The 23,282-nt window shown below is 46.4% G+C and overlaps 2 protein-coding genes and 1 long non-coding RNA gene across 4 annotated transcripts in view; 2 read left to right on the forward strand and 1 right to left on the reverse strand.

The window, feature by feature from the left end:
* Window positions 1–1,984, forward strand: part of Copg2 (coat protein complex I subunit gamma 2) — a 135,763-nt gene extending 133,779 nt beyond the window's left edge. For both annotated transcript variants that reach the window (XM_042272992.2, XM_006979420.4), the window contains 3 exons: window positions 514–652; window positions 921–1,019; window positions 1,427–1,984. In XM_042272992.2, the coding sequence (XP_042128926.1) occupies window positions 514–652; window positions 921–1,019; window positions 1,427–1,557 (369 nt within the window). In that variant the 3' untranslated portion in view covers window positions 1,558–1,984. The remainder of the gene's footprint in view (window positions 1–513; window positions 653–920; window positions 1,020–1,426) is intronic.
* On the reverse strand, window positions 1,933–14,026 carry Mest (mesoderm specific transcript). Its single transcript, XM_076566562.1, has 12 exons — window positions 13,738–14,026; window positions 11,006–11,160; window positions 9,483–9,562; window positions 9,012–9,089; window positions 8,771–8,907; window positions 8,549–8,607; window positions 7,271–7,311; window positions 6,764–6,834; window positions 6,514–6,615; window positions 5,224–5,300; window positions 4,309–4,372; window positions 1,933–3,430 (listed from the first exon to the last, which is right to left on the reverse strand). Exons 1-12 carry the CDS (start codon window positions 13,761–13,763, stop codon window positions 3,313–3,315), a joined length of 1,008 nt encoding a protein of 335 aa, XP_076422677.1. The 5' UTR covers window positions 13,764–14,026; the 3' UTR covers window positions 1,933–3,312.
* A 5,197-nt stretch (window positions 14,027–19,223) lies between these two features.
* Window positions 19,224–21,016, forward strand: LOC121827904 (uncharacterized). Its single transcript, XR_006070232.2, has 2 exons — window positions 19,224–19,399; window positions 20,836–21,016. It is a non-coding gene; the product is annotated as an uncharacterized LOC121827904 (long non-coding RNA).
* The last annotated feature ends 2,266 nt before the right edge of the window (window positions 21,017–23,282 follow it).

The following is a 23,282-nucleotide window of genomic DNA, read 5'->3' on the forward strand; positions in this document are numbered from 1 at the left end:
ATTGTATCATTCCAGAATTTAAATGGAGCACTTTATAACTAAAGCAAAGAAATGCACTTTTTTTTTCTCTTTTAATGGGGATCACTAAGATAATTGCATCATTTTTAATGTGATTGAGTTTGTTTATAAAGGAGGTTTTGGATTAATTTCAAAAACTTTTTGTTTGTTTGGTTCTAATATTGGCAAGTCAGGGACTGAAAAGTTTTGACAGAAAGGAGGGTTAGAGTGTCAGGTTTAGAAGGTGCTGTATGGCCTCAACTAGGGCTCCAAATGTGGCAATAGGACTACTGTGCACCATAGGGCCATTGGCACTCAACCTACTTTGACTTGACTCTTGCTCATCTGAACTAGAATCTGTAGCATCAGGCTCGCCCAGGCCACAGTAGTGGGGAAGAACTTCCTTCAGGCCCTTTGCATGGTTTGTAGACATGATGATGAATGATCAGTTCCTTCTATTTTTGTTGTAGACTCAAAAGGACTTTTATTTACTGACCCCTGCTTATTGTCCACTAGCTGGAAGATCTTGAAGTGACTGTGTCTGACCATATTCAGAAGGTACTAAAACCTAACTTTGCTGCTGCCTGGGAAGAGGTGGGAGACGCCTTTGAGAAAGAAGAAACCTTTGCCCTTAGCTCTACAAAAACCCTTGAAGGTGAGAAGAGTTTTGCTGCCAGTGAGCTGCCTGGGGCCATTATAAAATCCAGGAAGCATACATGCAGTTCCAAAGGAACTCCTTTCTGTTGGGTATGTTTTAATTTATTCATCTACTCAAAACCAGCTACTTGTCTTCATCATCTGACCAAATCAGCCATTGTCTAGACTAGTAGCCTCTGTGCAGCTGCAGCCCCTAGGACGTCCTGGAGCAGAGGCAGACCCTCGTGTTGAACTCTTGTAACCTGTTACATCAACTTTCTCAACAGAGGCTGTCAACAACATCATCACATTTCTGGGCATGCAGCCATGTGAGAGATCAGACAAAGTACCCGAGAATAAGAATTCCCACTCCCTCTATCTGGCAGGTAAGAGATTCCCATCAGCTTTCCCTTTGAAAAGTGCAGAGTTTAAAAGGAAGGGTGTGAATGGGCACTCCCTGCCCTGCTGTGGCCTGTCATTCAACATTGGAGACCTTTACAGGCTCTCCTTATTCTTTGAGGAGGCACATCTGGCCGAAAATACTGGCATCTCTAACAGCTGCCAGCACCACTCCCTGAGTACACTAAGTCAGTGATACTCAATACCATCCATATTCCTGGCTTTCATAAGAACATTTAAAAAGTAGGATTGTTTGTAGGATTCATTTCCTATAAATTTCTATCAGTATGAAACTAAAATAATAGAAAGGAGGTACAGGCAAAACATGACAAATTCCATTAGTCAGGGCTTATTTGAAGTTCTTAATATACTTTTCCTAACTTTCTTCTCTCAGGTGTATACAGAGGTGGCTGTGACTTATTAGTGCGGTCTAGGCTGGCCTTGGCAGATGGAGTGACCATGCAGGTGACTGTGAGAAGCAAAGAGAGAACACCTGTGGATGTTATCTTGGCTTCTGTGGGATAGGTTCTTGCTGGGAAAGGTGATGTGGCTATGCTCTCCCTATTGGTGGAGTTTTAGTGGCATGAATTTCCCAGAATCACACTTAAAGATTAATAGACTTTGAAGAAGCAAATCCATTGTTTGGCCCTGAGCCAGCAGATCAAGCAAATATTTGTCTTGTGCATGGATTTTAGTGTTCATCCCTTCTCATTGTCTCACTTGTTCAGCTTTGGTATGACAATGCAGCTTTGAATGATCTTGAAAACCAGATACTATCTATGTATGCTATTCTACAGCTGCTTGGCTTCATTATATGCCTTTTTTAATGTATGAAAACTCTTGGCAATGTTGGAAAATTTTGTCCCAGAAGGGGGGAGGGGGAGGGGAAGCCGGAATCCATTTTTGTCACATTTTGTTTTTATTAATAGAAAATAAACACTCATTCATTCCAGTTTCAAAGTTGCTATACTTGAAATTTCTAATTTTAAAAAATGAATTTAAAATAATCAATAATGCTGCTTTAACTAAGACAGTTAAAACTGTTGCTTAAAAAAGTATTCAGCACCATTTGCGCTTAGGTCTTTCAGCATTTGTTCTTAAGTGTCTGGGGACTTGCCTGTCTCTCAGTATAGGAGTCGCTGAGTTACATGAGAAAGCCTTTCTGAACAGCCAGTGGGATGCTAAGCAGCCATCATCCTAAGGTGTTGGTGGACATGTGGCTGTTACAGCGGCCCCTCCACTCCACTCCAGCCCTCAAGGAGCATGCACCTAAGCTCTGATGCGAGGAGGCAGGCTGTTACATACTGCTCGGCTTGGACTTCCTAGCCAGGAACAGTAAATCTCGGGCACAGACGCAACTGGTTAATACCTTGTGGTTTTAGGAATTCTGTAAATAATTGGAAACTATTTATTTACAAATTATATGTGTGATGAGGTTCTCTACTCTAGCAAGTACAGGCCAACTGTTTTAATACCCCTAAAAACTACACACTTGAGTATGCTAATCAGCCTTAAAAGCATATTCAGAACACTGTATCATTTATGCCAATGATTCTACTTTGGTTTGGTGAGGTTTTTTTTTTTTTTGGGGGGGGGGGCAGTGCTGGGGATTGAACCCAAGCTGGGTTTTAGCTTGCTAGGCAGACACACTACCACTGAGCTACATCCCCAGCCCGCTAAGCCAATGTCTGTTTCAACAAAATGTCTATAATTAGAAGCAGCTGATGAAACTAAATGTAAGGTGTGACAAGATATTCCTTCTCATAGCTGTGCGGTATAGAGAGCTTGAAGGGGATATAAGCAAGCTCCTCCCTCACTCTTTACTACAGGATTCCAATTAGGGTTGGGCCAGAAGTTAGCATTTCTAAATATTTCAGCAAAGTCCACAGAATGCGGGGGGGGGGGGGGGGGGGATTTTTTTTTTTAAGTATTTTATGAAAAAATTTCCAATGCTGTTTTTCTGCATAATTGAGAAGTGCTGTTCATCAGAATGTTCTAATAACACAAAACAACAGTAGATCCCTACACTTGGTCAGATTTCACAGTAATAATGAGGGGAGGAATATCATGTCACCCTTTAGAGAATGAGAGATGGATTATCATGTCATCCTTAGAGTTTTTGCTGCCTATTTTCTATAATTTGTTCACCAGTGTGAATAAAATGGACTTTATGAAAGAATAGTATTTGATTGCCAGGACCTCTTTTGGGCATTTCTAAGTGGAATACACACAGATACGAGAATGGGGAGTAATTAATACAGGGAAGCTACTCTTTCCAGCTCAGAAGGAGTTGATGAAGCCCATATATGCATTCAAGAAGCCCATGGGATCCTCTAGCTGTGGGTAGTGGCTAATGTGGTCATCCAGAATCGACACTGTGGACCGCGGCAGCGTTTTCCTAGTGGAAGAGAACAGCATGGAGGTGAACTTAAGGTTGGAGGATGAGAGGATGTAAGCGATGGGAAGCCCCGTAGATGCCCCTGGAGACATACCACACTGGAAGAAGCAAACAAAGCTTATTCCTCTTCTACTTGGGAACTATACCTCAGCCAGATAAACTTGCCAGTTCCACTTAAACTGGTTCAATTGTTCAGAACACAACAGACAACATCTTGCAAATACAACACTTCGGTAACAGTCCTCAAAAAGTCATGACTCCAGCTCCTTAGAGAAGCAACAACAGGTGCTCACTCAGCAGCTCACTGCCCAAGCAAAGACAGACAGAGAACCTCCTTAACCTCATGAGGGATGTTTAAACTGTAAGCAAGCTGTGGATTGCCAGAGCGTTCTACTAGGGCACAGGAAGGTATGGAACACTCTTACGTGACAGTCAAGATTTCATATTCCAGCACCTTCTGAATAACTACCCTGAGAGAGTAACAACCAATGAAAAATGAAAAAGCATTTTTCATAGTGAGCTGTTCATAACTGCTCACTGAAGTCTGCTCAGTTGAGGTCAGTGAACTGGCTTTACAGTCAGACTAACACATTTCTTAAGATGTTCGGTTCACATAAAGGTTTTTTTCCTCTTTCCTCTATACTTAGGAATATGATAACAGCCATGACAGTGAAAATAGGATGCATGAATCCAGATGTATGAATCCAGAGAATGTGTAATCAAATCTCTTGATCTTTCTACTTTGGTGAGAATAAGATTTCCTGTCCCTATCTAGGTCTATTTACTGTATGTTTCCAGTGAGGTCAGAGGCAATATCGAGTGCCAGCAACCCTGTCAGGATGAAATACTAACAAAACAGACCTCTGAGGAGGACTCACCTGTACAGCTCCAGAAACTCTGGATAGGGGTTTATAGGATCCAATGGCCCGTAGATAAAATGAACTAGGAAAGAGAAGAAGAAGGAATTTCTAACAACTCCCATCTATGCTCCTATTGCTACCCTCAAACTGACCTCCCTCCACTTATTTTTTTTTTTTAAAAATCTGTGAATAAAAATGTTATGATAGAAAACATTCTTATTAAGTGAGCTATAAAGAACTTAGGGAACAGGCCAGTCAGTCTTCTACATAGAACTATGTGGTCCCTTCTTGCTCTTCTGTACTCTGAACCCAAAGGAGTAAGCTCACTTTCAAGATCTTCTTTCTAGAAATGTAGCTAGAATCATCATCCTTCGAAGTTCCCTCTGTTGTAACTGCCCTCTAGCATCTTGACCACTAGTATGTGAGGCTAGTGATCTGTGCTAATTCCCTTTTATGTGGAAGAGAGGACAGCCCGGTATCTACGACCTTCACTAATGCCCTTACTAGCTTGCTGTCCCAACAGTTCATATTTACCATAGCAGGTAAGCCATACCAGCTCCATCTATAGTAGTACCTCAGTGCCTTACACCCTCACTCTGGCATTCCAGGTGTTTGGAATAGGATTGCCAGTGAATAAAGACTGGGCAGTTAGCTGGGCAGTGGTGGCATATGCCTTTAATCCTGGCACTGGGATCTCTGTGAGTTTCAGTACGGGGGATAAGGGTAAAAAGTATGTCCTAAATATTTTATAGCACATACTTATACTAAAAGTAGCTATTTTTTATGTAAAACTCAGATTGACTTGGATGCATGTTTTTATTTGCTAACCCTGGCAACCCTGCATGGAGATTTTATGAGTGGTAATTATGTTAAGTCATTATTCCCCAAGGGTCCCTGTCAAGAAGTGACAGAAGACTACACACAGATACTCACTGGGGATGGTCACAGAAGCAAGTGCTCCCACCCAGCGTCTCCTGAATTTCTTCCTTTGATTGATGTACTGTAAAAGACTACATACAGCACAGGTGAGTCAGCAAGAGTGGAACAAGAACTATTATCAGTGCAGTTCCAGAGGCCACAGAGCCACAGAGAAGTGTCCTCACACAGAAGCAGCCTCGGGGCCCGGGAATAGCTAGCCTACTGCATCCATTGTGTTAACTACCATGTAGACACAAAGGTGACTGTCAACATGAGCACTGATGGTTCTTTACATTTATTAAGCAGGAAATGAGATCTTCTGAAGGATTACAGTTGGTTTGGAGTGTACATAATTTAAAACCTGGGTCTAAGAATCCAGTTTTGATTCCACTACTACTAACTAGCTCTGTGGCTGAGAAAGCACTTTTTTTTTTTTTAAACAAATTCATCATTTGAAACTAAAACCAAACCACATAATCTCTGATTTGATAGCCACCTCTAAAAGTGCCAGTGTAGGAATTTCTGGGATCAGGGCTCGATCACTGCACTGCATCTCACCAAGGAGTTGAGAACTCTTCCTGCTCTAGAAGCGGTCACCAGCCACACTGCAGCCCAGACGGCATTCTGACTGCTCTCCCTAACTCCGGGGCAGTTAGTAAGGCAAAACAGGAGAAGCAAGGCATGCTTGTTTTTTTAGTTTGATTAATATTTTTAAACTGTATTAAGGATCTTGTGGGTTAGGATAGGGAGGGAGGAGCGCCTCTCATACAGAGTTCACAGCAAAGCCAGCAGTTATAACACAGGGAGTCACAGGGCAGCTGGCAAAAGGAGCGATGCATGTTACCGTCTCCAGTCTCCAAGGAAACAGCTACAGTCTCATCTAAACCAAAGCCTGGCTTCTCAAACCATGTTGCTACTGGAGAAACAGGCAAAGGAAGAGCTTTGTACTTAAGAGACAGATAGGCTCCTTTCAAAACTATGATTAAAACATTCTGAAATATTTAATATTATCCAAAAGTCTAAAGAAGGATAATATGTCAAAGTCACTGAGTCATTTTCATGCACATAAGCACTAAGATTTGCAACTATTTGTCCACATTCTCTGTGCCAAATGCTTTAGGAGTAAGGTTTACCCTGTGCTTGATTTCTTTGTTGGAAAACAGAGAGCAGGACTGTTTCAGGTTTGTCTCATAATCCCTCACCAGCCTTGTTGTGACATGGAGTAAGCCAGCAAGGAGCAGAATGTAACCTTGCACCTGCCTCTCTCTCCAAGAGAGCTTGCTGGGGCCTAGAGCAAGGTCTTACCTATCAATGACCAAGTTCCCATCATTGTTGCGGATCCCAGCCCACATGTCCCACAGCTCACTCTCAGAAGGTCGAGTATATGGTCCAAAGACTGGAGTGAGACTGAAAAGAGTACAAACGCAGGAAGGTCAGACATGTGGAAGGAATTCAGAGCACCAGACAGAACTAGGACCTCAGAAGGCCAGACTATCTGCCCCTTTGCCCACTCAGAAAGTTCACAGCTCACACTCAGTCCTCAATGATGACTTACCCTCGAGAGAACACAAAGAAGTTCATGAGCCGTGTGAGGATAGGTGAGAGCACACCTCCATCTTTGAGGAGCTGCAGATAAGAAGTGAAAGTACAAATCAAGGATCCAGAGAAGTTGACAACTCCCCAAGACAAAATGTTTTATACCAGATAAAATAAAACTTAGCCATATCTTCTTCTGAAAAAAAAAATGTATAATCCCTAAATGTAACTGATGAAATCATCAAGTTTAGCCTAGGATCTCATTTATTTAAACATCATGCTTATGACAAAGATCTTCATATAGTTGTATTTCTCCTGTTTCTCAGAAACCTTTGGTTTTGTGTAAGAGAGCCTGCTTTGTTTGACTAAGGAGAGAAAAATGAACTTGAATGTGAATTCATAATAATGAAGATTTCAGTAGTCTGGCTTGTCACTGCAGGTATGGCCCTTAGAAGGTCCTAGGTTTGTGTGTGTGTTGAATGTCACAGACGTCTGAACTGAGGAGCTGTGCAGTGGAGCTGCCGACCTTTTGGAGAAGAAGAGGGCGGTGGGTCTCAGGAAAAATACCTGTGGAAAAAGAGACTTCTTAGTCATTTCCCAACACTAAGTTAGAAGCACAGCATTACCAGAAACTAATCACCCTAGGCATGCTTACTAAATTTGAGGCTTTCACTGCCAAAACAGAATTATGAATAAAAACAGCTATGCACTGCCTAACAACTTACACTCAGCACAGAACTGCATATGTGTACCAAGCTGAGGAATGATTATATATACTGCTCATTTCTGTGAGATTCTCTGCTTAGCAGTCAAATTACAACACACTGGAATTCTTTCCTCATTTTAAAGGTACAAAGATGGATAAAGTAATTCATGTGCTCTTCCATAATGCATTGATGCCTAGGCCTAAACGCCCTTCAGCATCTCCTCCCAGTGCTCACAGAGTACACAGTGCTGTTAATGAACTCGTCTGCAAACACACTTGTAAAGTAGGTTCCAGTAAAAGAAAATGACTTTTCTTTTGCACTGGTACTTCTTCCCAGCCACCCTCAAGACGTTCAGGTAGGGGCATTTGGGCATTTCTGGATCAATGAACTCCTCAATGACAAAGAAAAATAAACTCCAGATAACACTCATTCATTCCCAGCTGACACCTGGCACTGCCACCAATTAAGAGTTTAGTAAGGCAACTTACCAGCCAGATCAACAGGATCACATTTGTGGTGGTCCTTTTTTGTTTGTTTTGTTTTTTGTTTTTGTTTGGGGGACAAGGTTTCTTTGTGTAGTCCTAGCTGTCCTAGAACTCGTTATATAGATCAGGCTGGCTTTAAACTAAGAGATCTGCCTACCTCTGCTTCCCAAGTACTGGGATTAAAGGCATCCACCACCATACCCAGCTTTTTTAAAAAACAGAACAAAACAAAACCATTTATTTATTGTGTTCACGTGTACATGGGGGCCAAGACCCATGTGCAGAGGTCAGGAGTCAGTTCTCTCCTTCAACAGTGTGGGGGGTTCCAGAATCCAATTCCTATTGACAGACTTGGCAGCAAGACTTGGCACCCTCAACCACTGAGTTATCTTGCCACACCCCCTTGGTTATCCTTTTATTTTCTGTATGTTTGAAAACATGTCTTCCATAAATGCTATCAACTATCAAAACTATTCATGGCACAGTAAAGGTAAAAGATACCCTATGTCTAGTGTCTGCTCATAATATAAGATTACCCTTAGATGTCTTTATGACTTAAAAGATGGCTTTTCTAGGCTACATCCCACTTTCCACCTCCACCAAGGCAATTACCTCCGTTTGACAGACAGAGACTCTTTATGGTAAGCCGGCCAGATCGATTCTGCTTGTACCTGTAACAGGGCAAGAAGAAACACACATGTAGCTGAGCAACTGGTACCCTTGCAGGAGGCTGCAGACAACCCTCAGAGGTTTGAAGATCCCAAAACAGTTGGACTTCATGTCATCTTAAGCTCCTGACACCTGTGCCAAGGACAGAAGTCTGGTCTCACTGACCTGTACAACAGCTCCTGGGCAACAATATCTCCATAGTCATGAGACAGCAGGTTGATTCTGCGGTTCTGGAGTCCCAGGTGACGAAGAAGGGACTCCACGATGCTCGCTTGCTCAAATATGGAATACTGATGTGGTCGCTAAGGAAAGGAAAGCCAGAGACACAGCATGACGTCACCAGACAGAGCCTGACTAACATCCATAGCCACCCCGCCATCCCGGGGTCCACCTAGCTGCTGCTCACCGGTTTGTCACTGAAGCCAAAGCCCAAGAAGTCCAGGGCAATCACTCGATGAAACCTTAGGGTCAGACCTTCCCAGATCTGTAAGAAAGCAAGCATGCCATGTACTCTGCTCTCATGTGCCACTGCCCTGCCCACAGCAGCCCACGAGACTCATGCCTGTATGTCAGCTTGGATAACGTGAAAAAATATCATGAAACCACCACAGGCCTGGGTGATCCTCTGGGATAAGGGGTGATTCCTAGCATATAATATATTGCGAGTATAACTCCAGCCTTTAACTTGGCAATGATCTTTTCTGGACAGCCAATTTTTTTACTCCCTTATAGGACATGAAAAGCAATTCTACATTTAATGAGATTTTTATCAAGCAGTTCAAATCTGCAAGAGCCTTCTAGGGCTGACAAAAATAAAAAAATTCTAGGGTTTGAGTTTTTTAGGGCATGACAGGACCTAGAAACCAAACTTCATTACCTTGTACCAATCGTAGCTGGATGTTGGAAAGCCATGTAAAAGCACAACTATCTCAGGGCTTCCAACAACACCGGCAGAGTCTAGAAGGAAGAGAGAGAAATCAGGCAAACTCCCTGCAAAGTAGCCTCGAAGACACCAAAATCTAATTCAGTACAAAGGATCAGACCAAATTAATGCTATTAAAATGCTGCTCTTTAAATGCAAGCTTACAATACTTCAGATAAGAGGAGCTTCCTCTTACTAGTATTTTAAATTGTAAATGGCACACTTTACATGAAAATTCTGGAAACAGTTTACTGATTATCACTTAAATTTTTTAGAGACATTCCCATGTTTTAGTTATTAATATTAAAATGCAAATTATTTTTCATTTAGTAAAAAGTAAACCAGTTAAATAAAAAGTAAAACCAATTAAAATGTTATAATCACAGCAAAACTAAAGAGTCTTTGTACCTTATCCCTGGTTTATCACATTTCCTATGATCTCAGAGTTCTTACCCCTGGAGCACCTGAGTTCGTACTCTCTATCCAGTATAGCAGACACACCCAACTCTGAAACGAACTTACAAAATTCTATCTGCTACAAAAATAGGCTAATAGGAACATGAACTTTCTTCTGTACGTGACATCTTTCAAATCAGTCAAACAATAGACTACCTTGCCACAGTACTGGATTTAAATTAATACTGTCAATGGCATTAAATTTTGGTAATAAGTTTTCAAAAATTATTTAATTAGCAATTACAATATCATGTACTGTACTTATCCTGAAGAATCTACACAAATAATATTAATTAATATTAGTTCTGGAGAAGAACCAACAAGCCAACATAAAGAAGTCTTCATACTTACCTGACTGTATATAACAAATGAGAGGAGGTCAGGAGCAATAATGAAAAACGGTTTACGAAAAACAAACATTTTTCGTTATTGCTCTTGACCCCCGCCCAAAAGAGATCTTTTCCAATCTGTTTCTCAGTCTCTTCACCTATAAAATGAGATTAATGGCACCTATCTCCAAGTGCTGTTGTGATTAAATGAAAAAATGAAGATAATGAAAGTTAAAAATATAACAGAATGCCTTGAGTGTGGTAATTAAGTAGCAGCTATAATAATCCCCAGTAAATCTTATCAGGTTTAGATACATATAACAAATCATGGGAAATAATAAAATGACATGTGGGAATGGGCGGGGGTGGGGAACAAAGGTGTGGAAAGGTCTCTAAATATACACGTTACCTGACACTAGGGGGCGCTCAAGAGAAAACTAGTGTCCGATGGAGCTGGAAGAAACTTACTAAACCAGGTACGGCCCCACCCACCCCGGCCCTCCCTCCACTGCTGACTCCCCTGCTTTCAAGAATGAAGGGAATTAGTCCATTATTTCAGGTACACTTTATACAAACGGGGTTACTCCCCTCCATCACTATGGAGCAACAGAGACCAAGGGACACAAAATAAGGACCTCATCTGGGACCTACATGACCCATGTCCTTGGGATTCTCCAACAGTCCAGTTCTCACCTTGGTAGAAGATGCGAAGTCCCTTGTAGGTGAAAAACTTGCCCGACGTCTTCCATGAGTGCAGAGCAGGGGAGAGCTGAGGAGGTGGGATGTGCAGGTACGCAGCCAGCAAGGGCACGGCCAGTAGCCCCACTTGGACCCACCACTCCCTCATCCTGTGGGAAAAGCAGCCAAGGTGACATTGTCCATTTCCAAAAAACAAAACGGAACATGGGGTGGGAAACTTTGACAGTGAGGTAAATACTTTGATAACCACCCCACGTGGCCATGGCAGAAGAGTTTACCAAAAAAGTGTGATAAACGTCTCTTCTATTTGGCACTCACCGTACCTCTTACCACCATTCTCTCCATATGTGATCCTCAAGCATATATGTAACTATTACATGTTCTTAAGCAGAGAGCTGCTCTTGATTCTTTAATACATGTCCTCTGGCCAAGTGAAGACCCATTTGGCACTACTGTCTGGATTTGGGCTAAGAAACTGATGGGCGGGGCGGGGGTGGGGGAGGAGGGACGGGGGAGGAGGAGGGACGGGGTGGGGGAGGGAGGAGGTGGGCGGGGTGGGGGAGGGAGGTGGGCGGGGCGGGAGAGGAGGGAGGTGGGCGGGGCGGGGGAGGAGGGAGGGGTGGGGGAGAAAGGGGGGGTGGGGGAAGTAGGAGGGGGTGGGGGAGGAGGTACGGGAGTGGGAGGGGGCAGGGGGGACGGAGGGGTGGGGAATGAGAGCCAGATAGCTGCAGCACTTCACATCCAGTAAGCAGCTTTGCCCTGACCCTGAATATCTAATCTCTTAGAAGTCTGGGCAGCAGATTATATTTTTGCTTTCTTAGCAGACTCTTGAGGCAATTCCCTTTTTTAAATTAAGACCCCACCCACACACCTAGCACTCAGGACTTGGTTTTGTCTGTGGAAGGAAAGCACAGATTTGTGCCCCCCCCCCAGCTTGCTACACCCGAATTCTAAAGGTCCAGATCAATTTATCTATACTGGAGGCAAGAATTAGAGCGGGATTAGAAACCATTTCCTCTATTTGTGACTTGCCATGGTCACCAAGGAGAGGGTTCCCTAGACAAAATGGGATAATGCATCCTAAACTGAAACTAGAGATGCCAGGAAGGCAGCTACAGGTAAAACAAAGTCATTGCCAGAGTCCTCGTGGACTCCGGCTTGTTGGCTCACTCCGTAGAGAAGAACGCCCTATGGCGCCTTACCTGCAACCTCACGAAACTGGCTTTTTGGGGGGAGGGTGGCTCTTTTTTTTTTTTTTTAAACTCTAACAATAAACCTGACATGGTGGGGAAAAACCAACACCCCTTGAGAAACCTCGACTGCCTGCCTGAACTTCAGACTTGGACTCTGGGTATTTTTTTCACCCTCCAAAGTCTCTGTCCACTGAACAGCCACAATGGCTTGGTTCTACCTTTCAAGGCAATACTAGAAATGACTGGAAGAGTGCCAGAACATGATGGTTTTATCGCAGTCTGTGATCCGCTAACGGGCTTTACCGCCGAACCTCCTTGAAAGGCAAATAACACAAGTGTTAGGTTTGGGGTTTTTTGTTGTTATTGTCCATTTTTATTTGTTCGGTTGTTTTCCTCAGTCCCATTTGGTCCTGTTACCTGTTCGTACATTTTCACGTGGCCTCCGGGGCATCCGTGCAGGTCTCCGACTGAATCGCAGTGACTCAGCAGAAGACGGGGAGGGGCTACAGCGGGAGCAGGGGCTTCCCGCCCGCCCGCCCGCTCGCAGGGGAACCGAGGTGCCACACCCACGTCCGTACGTGCACCTCCTCCACTCAGGAGAGGGGGGCGCCCCCCCCCCCGCCGTTCTGTCTTAGTTACCCTGGTAAAAATACCCCCCCACCCCCGCCCCGAACATTTAACAATTATCAGTGGTCAAGCAAACTGGCAAGCAGGCGAAAGGGTTAAAAACATATTTTTAAGTCAAATCCCCATTATTTGATGGCGCCATGATTTAGATTAAAAATTCAGCACACTCTCGAAACAAACTTTACGTGCCGTGATTTCTTATTTCTGTAAATGATGTAAAAACACATTTATCTAATACCACCAAACCGGCCCATTTGACCACTTCTCAGCGCAAACTACGCTGTGAACCCACAAAACGAAGGAAACACTTCTCATAACATTTTAACAGTCTGGCCGTGTGCCCGGCCTCCCGAGGGTCCCATTTCTGGCTTTGGAACAACACTTACTGCCGCGGTCGCACAGCGCGGCAAGGTCCAGTCACACCTATGCAGTAACTACGCCACTGCGATGCCCGAACCTGGAAATCGTAAGTCGCGCGCGGCAATCTCGGCTCCTCGGCTCCTAAATCACGCACCAGGGTCTAGAAATCCTAAGTCACGCCACAACAATGACCAGCTCTACAAATCTTAGAACGCACCGGGGCGTTTCCGGGGTACACAAATCCCAAATCGCGCCACCACCACCTCCTAAACCACACCACAGCGAAGACCCTGACAAAAACCCCTAATTCCCAGGGTAATATGGAGATCCTAAATTTCCTAAATCTCACGCAAATGACCCTGGGTTTTTAAAAAAAATCACCAGCGAGGGCGATCCCAAGTTCGGGCCGAGCGACTACCTTTCAGTCGGGGCAGCGCGGCCACCTTTTGGTGAGGATTTTGCCGCGGGCAGCTCCGGGGTGGCAGCGGCACCCACACGGAGTCGGGCCGGCCACACCCCCCTCGCGGCACGGCCGGCAGCACCCACCTGCGCAAGCGTTCTCGGCGCACCATGGCCGCATTATCCCAGGCCGCCCGCCGCAGGATTGCGGAGCACAGGGCGCGCCGAGGCGCCCACAACCGTACAGGATCGGAGGTGGTGTCGGCGCAGCCCACGGTCCGCGCAGGGCGGCCCGCGGCAGCGGCAGCGGCACAGGCGGCGGCGAGCGGCCTCTCGGGCGAGCCTGCGGCACTGCGCCGTTAGGCGAGGCGCGGCTGCCGCAGAGGAGGGCTGCTGCGCCAGCGAAGATGCACCGGGATGTGCTGGTGGCCGCGGCAGAGCGGAGCGAGCGGGCACCGTCTTTAAAAGCCCGCTGAGCCCCGCCCCTGGCCCGCCCACCGTGCTGCAGTGTCCCTCCTTCCCGCTCCCGCCGCAGAGCCCCTCCCCACCGCTGCAGAGAAGGGGGGCCTCTCTCGTGGGCGCCTCCCGGGGTACCGACCCCCTCTTTCCTCGCCAGATCTCTAATCCTGAACCCCACATTCTGCTGAAGAAACCCTTTCCCGTGCGATAATGCCTCAGGCAAAGATGGCAAATGCCTGAGACCCTCCCGACCCTTCCCTTGGACCACGCACAGGTCCGCAGCCCCAGAAGGTGGCTGTTAGACATAAAGCACCTCAGGGCTAGGGTTTTCGTTGTGGCACCCATTTCTTTCTACATCGTAAGTGGGTGCTGAGTCCTAGGAGTGACGACGAGTCCGAAAACGTGGACCACCAGAGCGCGGCAACCCCGAGCCCTTTACCCATGGTAACAATGAAGGAAGGACACACTTAAGGGCTAGGGAATGACCAAGTTCTGTTATCTCCTCTGGGCTAAGTGAACACAGTCATGGAAGGGCCACGACCACATAAAGCGGGCCCAAGTCACCACCATCACCAGGGTGGCACCAGGACGCTTCCTTTGCAGCAGCACGACGTGGTCGGCATGCCAGAAGCTGCCGCAGCCCCCAACTGGAGCAGCGCGGGGGACCGCTCCTTAGGAGCACAAGCCTCCTTTATTTGCGCGCAGTACCATCACAATGCAAACACCCTAGAGGTGTGGGTAAAACTACAGATTTTTTTTAAAAAATCCATAATCCTTTTTTTAAAAAGGCATCTTCGCCAAGTGCCGAGCATCGTGGTGCCTGTGTGCTGCTGGGAGCTGCACGCTGAAATTCTAACAGCTCAGGCACGAGCTAGGGACACGGCGCAGGCTGGCCCAGTGGGGGCGCTGCAGGTCTCTCTTCGGCGCCTCGTTCGCAGCAGCTCTGGCTTGGAGGCATCCAAGACCGGCCATACAGACGAGCAAGATTCGACCAGAGCACCGCAGTGGGTCAGCTGAACCTGCGGCACCTAACCTGTGGGCACCTAACCTGTGGGCATCTAACCACGCTCCCAGAGCTGGGGCCACCCAGCAGACACTGAAAGTGCCAGCACCTGAGAGAGGGTCATCAGAACGCATAGCGCGGTCCAGGGCATACTTCTTCGGGCATGGCATGAAATAAAGGGTCGTGCTGAACCTCCGCGGGCGATGCACGGGGTTATAAAGTGAGTGAAGGATGGAAGGGTGGCACTTTATACATTTTCTCCTTGATTTCAGAACATTTTCTAACAGGTCGGCCCCCTCTTTCCCAGCCTAAGATCCTCAAAGTCTGAACCCATGTTTCATTCACCTTTTGTATTCCAGATCCCGCCATGGGGTGGGCAACAAAGCAGGCCCCTAACAAATACCGCATGAATAAGTTCAAGAATTTGAGGGCGCACAGGGGAGGAAGTAATTAAGGGGAGGGAGGAAGGGGTTGTCTTGAGTGATGAATAGACATTTACCAGAGACAAAGAACATTCCAGCCCGAGGGGACGGCTTTCGCAAAGCACTGGGGGCTCCATACCGCGTAACCTTTGGTTTAAAAAAAAAAAAAAGTGTTTCCTTTGGGCGCCAGCACTGATTGGAAGGCGGGGGGAGAGGGGGACCAGAAAGAGTAGTTCATCGGAAGGAATGTGGAATTTGTCCTAAATGAAAAGCTGCAGATGTATTTAAAAACCCTCTAAGACCGCAATTTAAATTAGTACCTTTACAAGTAGAGGATTACCTACCTACATTAACTAACCACCAAACCTTTTAAAGGCCAAATTACTTAGCAAAATTTGAACTAGTGTTTTCTATAGAGTAAAGGCATTCTGATTTTAACAACCGCCCGTGCGGAAAGCTTCTGCATTATATATTTTTTCATATTTGCTGTCAATGGAACCTTTGAGCCTTACAAACAATTCCACTTTCATTCTCACTAGGCCGAAGCACCAGCATCGAAGATGAAGGCAATTTTCTAATTAATGGACTGAGTGCCCCACAAAGGATCTCATTCTGAAGGCCGGGGAGCAGTCTACCCACATGGAACAAGAGGGTCGTGGGGGCGGGCACGTTTAAGCCCCCGAGGGAAGAAAGTCAGTGAAAGCTTTGCTGATCCACAAAAGCAATCCAGCCCAGGCCCGGGGAATCCTCTCTGCTCAGGATGAAGAGGAATAACTTGGGTGGTAAAGGGCGGGATGCCGTTGAAATGGCGTGGACTACAGAACTCGGTTAGACCGAGAAAGCGGATAGCAGCTCCGACACAAAGGCAAGGAGCCGAGGAACACGCGCACTGCTGGGGACCAACTAAGGCTGGGAAAAGCTTTGCTTTCTAACGTCCCAAGGGTTAGGAAATCTTCCAACCAGGACTGACTGATTTCTAGAGGGAAGAATTTCTCCTCCACAGCGGGGAGAATCTGACCTCCGTTCTAAAAGCCCTGGGAGCACCTGAGAAAACATGAAACTTCATAAATGAAGAGTCGGCTACCGAGTTTGCCGCTGGTTCCCCCTTCCAAACAGGCACTATCTTGGCGGACGTGACCCGCAGCAGAGTTCCCGGCCAGCAGCTTGTCCGACATTCCCTTCACATTCCTTTTCTAACATGGGTTCACAACATAACAGCACCTCAGATTTGTGCAAAAATCAGCGTAGAAACGTCTTCGCTTACGGTCTCACAACAGCAAGCAGTAAGAAACCAGCCCGGCTTCTACCGTAGGTTCCATCATTATTTTTCTAACCCCATTTTAAGCGCTGTAATAAGAGGACAAATACAAGGATGCTTATAGACAACAGCACAGAGCCGCTTTCTAAAGCCATAGTTACAGATCTGAATAAACTAAAAAAGTGCAGAATGGGACAAACTCATTTGAACAATAACACTTGGTTAAAGAGATCTAGGGCTTTACTTGATTTTTTTTTTTAAAAAGGTTTCATTGAGTCTGTGAGAAACGGGGGTTTTTTTTGGGGGGGGGATTAGAAAAAAAACCTCCTGTGTCTGGAGTTATGGAGATATACCCAGAATAACCTAATCCTGTGCTATTTTGCTCATCAAACCCCACTGAGACTATTTTATTCCGCTTTACAGAGTAAATATTAAGAGGCATTTAGACACACACTAATGTATTCCGGGTAAAAGTAAAATGCTCTGTAAATCATGCAACTCAACACAGAGCAGCTAGTATACTGAAGTTCCTACTGTGAGCGTATGTATCACCCAATGTACACCGCCCCCCATCTCCACAGGAACCGGCTAAGTGAGAATTTCCATTCACCCTGAGAAAGATTCTGCAGGTCCGGGTATCGCACGCTACCGCGGAGGAGCGGGGGCTGACCACAGAAGCGGCTGACTCCAGGGCTGGCGTTCTTTCCTCTGCCCCACACTGCCTCGCTCTTTGAAATAACTGGGCATGTTTAGTCTAAAGAAAAGGAGCCTTGTGTAGTGAGTGGAAGGAGGAAATGTGTTCACAGTCTTCAAATATTTGTGGAAGCAGCGTTAGGCATTTTATTCCATATGGCTCCAAGGAGAGCAAACGGCACAGAAACAGAAATCCATTCAGCATAAAGAATTTTTCAACAGTCCAACCCTGCTAGAGGGCTGAGTGGCTCATGACAAGCTCCTTGTCACTAGGGACTTGGCGAGCTGGCAGCAGGTATGTAAGGTCCCGGTCTTTAGCTCAATGAATGGCCTTTGAGGGTTTGTACCACTCGGTGACACAGGGAACAATCGGTCTTCCCCCAGTCACGATCCTGAGCCCCAGATTCACTTAGGAATATTAGACACATTGAGGGGTGGGAGAGAGGTTGCTATGAGTTTATTGATAATTCCTTCAGTTTGTTTTGCCCACCTCCCTGCTCGACCCAATGTATCTAATATACTCCTAAGTGATATCTTCCTCCCTTTTCAGACTCTTTTTGAGGTTAAAAAAAAAAAAAATGCAGCAAAGTGCTCCAAACATGAGTGATAGAGGAAGGAATAATATCGAAGCCAAATAAGGAAATAAGATGAACCTAAAGGACAGACAGCAGCCTTTTCCTTACACTGCAGTATTGCAGTGTACCCCTAAACAATCCTTACACACCCTTTACTCCACGCCTCCCATAATCCCAAACCCGGAACTAGCGAAGCCCTCTGTCTGCTCCGCTGCCGGTAGAGGCCATCTTAGCCACTCAAACATCAGTAGGCTTGAAAGATTCTAATTAACTAATAGGATCTTGCATTTTCACAGCTCTTTGCCCTTCTCACACACATTATCTCATTTGCTGCTCGCCACAGGCCCTCTAAGGAGCAGCTACTTTCAAGCAAGCAGGCGTTCTTTTCCCAGCAGCCTGGGAAGGAAGACTACCGCGTTCACACCACCGCTGCCTTTTTTTTTTTTTTTTTTTTTTTGCTATCTCTCACGTTAGGGTTTTCCTCCAGCTCCCATGAGCAGACCCCGGGGCAGGTGTTTGGGGTTGCCTCTTTGCTCTCAACCGTACTGGTACCTTCCTCAGCTGCCCTGCTCCTGGCCCTGCACCGGACCCCATGCACACCACCAGCAGTTCTGGCTCGGGCCCTTCGTCCCCAGCAGCCTACACTCCCCAGGCCTCGCTCTCCGCCCTTCAGCTCTTTCCATGTGTCTTCCCTCCCCCGGGCACCCACCCGACCCTACATCCGCACCCGCAGAGTCGGGCCCTCTCCAGCTTAACAGGAGAGGTGCAGGAGGGAGTCGGCTCAGCGGCCAGGAGAGTTTTGTGTTCCCTCCAGGGGAGGTGCAGCCCCAGGACTGGGGCGGGGGTGAGGGGAACCTGTCCTTGTGAGCGTGCCCACGCCCTCACGCCATGTCATTCCCCGTGGTGCCAGGACTGACGAGGTCCACCTTCCCCAGAGCAATCAGTCTCACTCCTGGGGCGGACTGCAAAGGAGAAAGTGGGACCGGCCCTCCTCCTACCTGGTTCAGATAAGACCTGTCCTACAGGACCCCCGCGATGGGGGGAGGGAGGGTGCACATGCACTTCCTGGGACCAGAGGTTTGGGCTCATCTTAGCCCAGTTCCCAGGGTCTTCTGGGCCAGGCCACTGAATACTGGGCTCTGGCTAGAGCGTCTCCACCTCGGCGCTCTAGCCCACTGCCCCCAGCCCAGCATTGCTGGCGCCTTCTTCCTGCCAGGCCGGGCGCCACCTGTTGGAAAGGGGATGAAATGGCAGGCCGCCCCTTGACACTCCCTGGCAATGGATCCCGTGGGGCAATGGGTCCTATGGGGCCTCATCTGAGTACTTTCTACGTTCGACCATTACAAGCGAAGGCCAAGGAAGCAGTGTTTCGATAGTTACTAACTATGGCGCCATCTTGGTGAGTCTTCCATCACAGTTACCCTCAAGACTCCATGTCTGCAGCTCCAACCCTAGCCTCTGACCCCACGTCTATAAAGTTAATCAAGACCTCTGTTCATCTTTAAGTAGGTAACAAACATTTCATACCCAACAAAGTCTAGGTTAAACTCATCGCCCTGTCTCCGCCCCCTTTTTCCCACACTGCAAACTGACCCATCCACGTTCTCTGCCTCCGTCGGTGTCCTGTCTTGACTACCACCAATCTTCCATGCACACGTTTCTTTTCAGTTTACCTCCCAAGTCCCTCTTGAATTTCCCTGGTACCCTTCCGTTGCTACCACGGTTTTTCTTAGCTCAGGCCTCCTCACTTTTCACCTGGGCCTTTGCTTCCCTAATTGGCTCCCAGGCCTCCACCATCACACCTTTCTAGTTCCTCGTTGGCAAACCTGCCAAAGTGATTTTTCTACAGTGAAAATCTGATGGCATCTCTTTTCTTCTTAAGATGTGTTACTGATGTTAAATCCAACCTCTTCAGATTGGCACACAAAATGCTTCATGCAAAAACCCTTCAAAATCTGGCCCTTGCCTCTCCCTCTGAAATCCTCTCTTGCCCTCCTAGTAGTCCGAGCTCCGACACTTCACAATCTGACCAACCATTACTCATCAAAAATACCAAGCAGGTTTTTTTCTCCATGCTTTCACACAGGTCCTCTGCCCTAAACAGACGTATCCTTTCCCACTGTGTCTACCTTTAAAAAAAGCCATATTCATTCATCAAAAGTCAGTTTAGGCTGGGCGGTGGTGGCGCACGCCTTTAATCCCAGCACTCGGGAGGCAGAGCCAGGCGGATCTCTGTGAGTTCGAGGCCAGCCTGGGCTACCAAGTGAGTTCCAGGAAAGACGCAAAGCTACACAGAGAAACCCTGTCTCGAAAAACCAAAAAAAAAAAAAAAAAAAAAAAAAAAAAAAAAAAAAGTCAGTTTAGTTACTGTATCTCTTGTCTGCCTTCCTAAAGAAACATCTCCCTCCTTCCACCGTGTCTCAGGCAGGCTTCCACAGATGCGCCTACCACATTCTCTTAAGATATTTGGAGATCTGCTTTGTCTCCCCTACTACATATCTGAACTCCTTAAAGCCAAGGGACCATGTTATTTATTTGTGTCTCTGCTGTTCACCCAATATTTTATAAGGATGACAAGAATGAAGAATAGCAAAACACTGTTGATCATTTTTGTACCAGTCCCTGTCTATATCTTTATATTTACCAATAAGACAACTGAGGCTTTGAAAGTCTGACAATTCCAGCCAAGATTTCAAGACTGGTAAATTGCTGGGTAGGCTTTGAATCCAATTCAGTCTAACCATGTTTATCCACTCATCAAAGAATTTAGGAGAATTGGGAGGGGAGAGTAATTTCCTAATGGTACTAGTGTTGCAGTTTGATTTCTCTCTTCAGGGGAATTCTCCAGCACAGCAATTCTACCTCCAGTGGATGGCCAGAGAGGGTTCTAACCTTAAACTGAAGGCGCAGAAGCTAAAGCTGACAGTCTTGATGACAGGCTTCATGAGAAAACAGCCCTGTTATTACTTCATAGTTTCGGATCTTAATAAATGTGATGAATATTTTTGCTAAGGGATGTCATGATTCAAAACAATTATGTCTTATTTGTTGTTGGTGGTGGTGTTTTCCCCAAAACTTGTGGATAAGTTAGAGAACAAAGATCTAAATTGAAAATCACTAGAATGTTCAAGAAGTTGCCAGAGATGGAGATACCAAGATATTGTGAGGTCTGAGTTCATGGCTGACACTAATGTGCCTGGCATCCAGGAAGCACTAGATTACCACAATTACTGTTGCCACTAAGATAACTAGCTCTCAACCCAGTGTTGGGGAAACAGAGAAGCAAAATGATAGATTATTTAGTATGGCTGTGATCAAAGTTCTAAGGGAGTATCAAGTGAGATCCCCTAGGGAACAGGGAGAGTGATAAAGAAATTAGACGGCACCCAGCGGTCTCATGATAGAATTTTCCCAGAACTGGAACTGTACCAAAAGATGCCAGAGCATCAAAAGTGTGGAAGAGATCATGGAAACCTATGCTGCCATGGACCTGTGCAAAAAGGAAGTTCCAGATGCAACTGGAAGTCCAAGTAGGGACATCCAACTCCAGGACAGAAGAGCACGTTCCCATCCCCCAGTCCCGGGTCCTCCCTCTCTGGTAGAAGAAACAGCCAAGTACAAACACAGTGATGTGTACATTAAGTGAGAGGCAAGGGGGAGGCCGGGACCGACTCTGCTGGCACAGCCTGCTAAGCCCCCCCCCCAAATCCCAACCGAGGCCAGGTGTCTAGCATACTGCCCCACTGTTTCCCCAGCCAAAAGACATGGAAGGCTGCTTGAAAATCGACATTCTTTACCACAGGCCATTAACTTTAGGCAAAACATATTTATGTTCCTCCGTTTTTCAACAAATAGAAATTTTCTGTGAGTTGTTCACCCTGCCCATCCCCACCCACCCATCCATCCCCAGAGCCCTGGTGGAAGGGAGCTGTCATTCTGATGGAAACCACTAATGAGACACATGGCGGGGGTCAGAGGGTGTCCGAAGTTAAACAGAGGAACACTGTTGGTAAAATTCAATAGGTCCATCTTGTTTGGGAGGACAGTTTGGCACTATCAAAATGGACCCAGCAATATCACTTTGTCAAATTATCCTACACGTATGCTCCCTGGCATGTGTCCAAGTTTGAACAATACTGCATTATTTAGGAAACTTTTTTTTGTTCTAAACTGGAAATGACTTCAACGGCCATTTATAGGGTACAAGTGAAGGGGTCCTCTAAGATGCCAAACTTCTCAGTGTTGTGTGAGAGAGCAAAATTCAAAGCAGCCTGTACATTGTAATCCATGCAGGAAAGCACGTATGGTCCATGTTGTTAAATATAGTATCGGTATGTCATTCTGATAGCAGGAATAACTTCCGTCATGTATCAGGAATGCCTGTAAAACCCTGGGGCTGGGGTGGGGGGTTGACCGAGCGGGTCCCAGGGACAAATCTGTTCCTCTGAAAGGTTTGCTTGGTTTTAGATTTAAATTTGAATATCTTAGGAGGGTGTCACCTGCCATTCCCGTTAAGCACCTCCTCACCCACACCCTCCTCTCTCCTGGTACTTGGCCCCGAAATATACATAAAAACTGACGGAGGAGGAGGGCTGAATGGTTGCTTAGTCCTCACTTTCCATTCTATGCGGCTAGCAAACGTTTCTTTCATACCTCAAGGGAGGGTAGGGCTTGGACCCAGATCTTTCCTGGCAGGGAAAGGGTTGGGGTAGGAGTGGGAACTGCAAGCCAGTAGGGAAGGAAGAGGCCCTGGTTTGGAAGCCGTGGCTATCGTTCAGATAGCAGTCAGGGAAGCCAGGACAAATGAAGCCACATTTGAAACTTCTTTCATTCCGCTCTCAGCCACTGCAATAAGAGAATGTCCCAGTGTCTTGTCTTCCTTCTCCACGAAAACTGCAGTCTGCGCTTCGTCACCTGAGCTGCTGGGCAACTGTCTAGTGTACAGAGGAAGAAGAACTGGTCCTAACAATCCTGGAGGGTCTCACTCTCTGGTGCCTCTGACTTAATTCCTCCTTCTTGACTGTGTTGGCACCAGATGTATAGGAAACAGGGGTGGTCCCAGCCAAGGCACCATGGAAATCAAACTGGAACATCCTTGAGCCAAGGTCTCCAGAAGATTGGTGCTATCTTGGCACATGCTGCCCACCACAAAGGATTGATGGTTTCCACAGTTAAAAAACCTTTGAGTCTGCAAAAGCTCAGGAGAAGAACAAAGGACATTTCCAAATGAAACATGTTCTGGTTTTTGGCAGCAGCTAGACAGACTGGCATGAGAGTTCCCA

Source organism: Peromyscus maniculatus, chromosome 3 (genome assembly GCF_049852395.1).
Source record: "Peromyscus maniculatus bairdii isolate BWxNUB_F1_BW_parent chromosome 3, HU_Pman_BW_mat_3.1, whole genome shotgun sequence".
Classification (NCBI taxonomy): domain Eukaryota; kingdom Metazoa; phylum Chordata; class Mammalia; order Rodentia; family Cricetidae; genus Peromyscus; species Peromyscus maniculatus.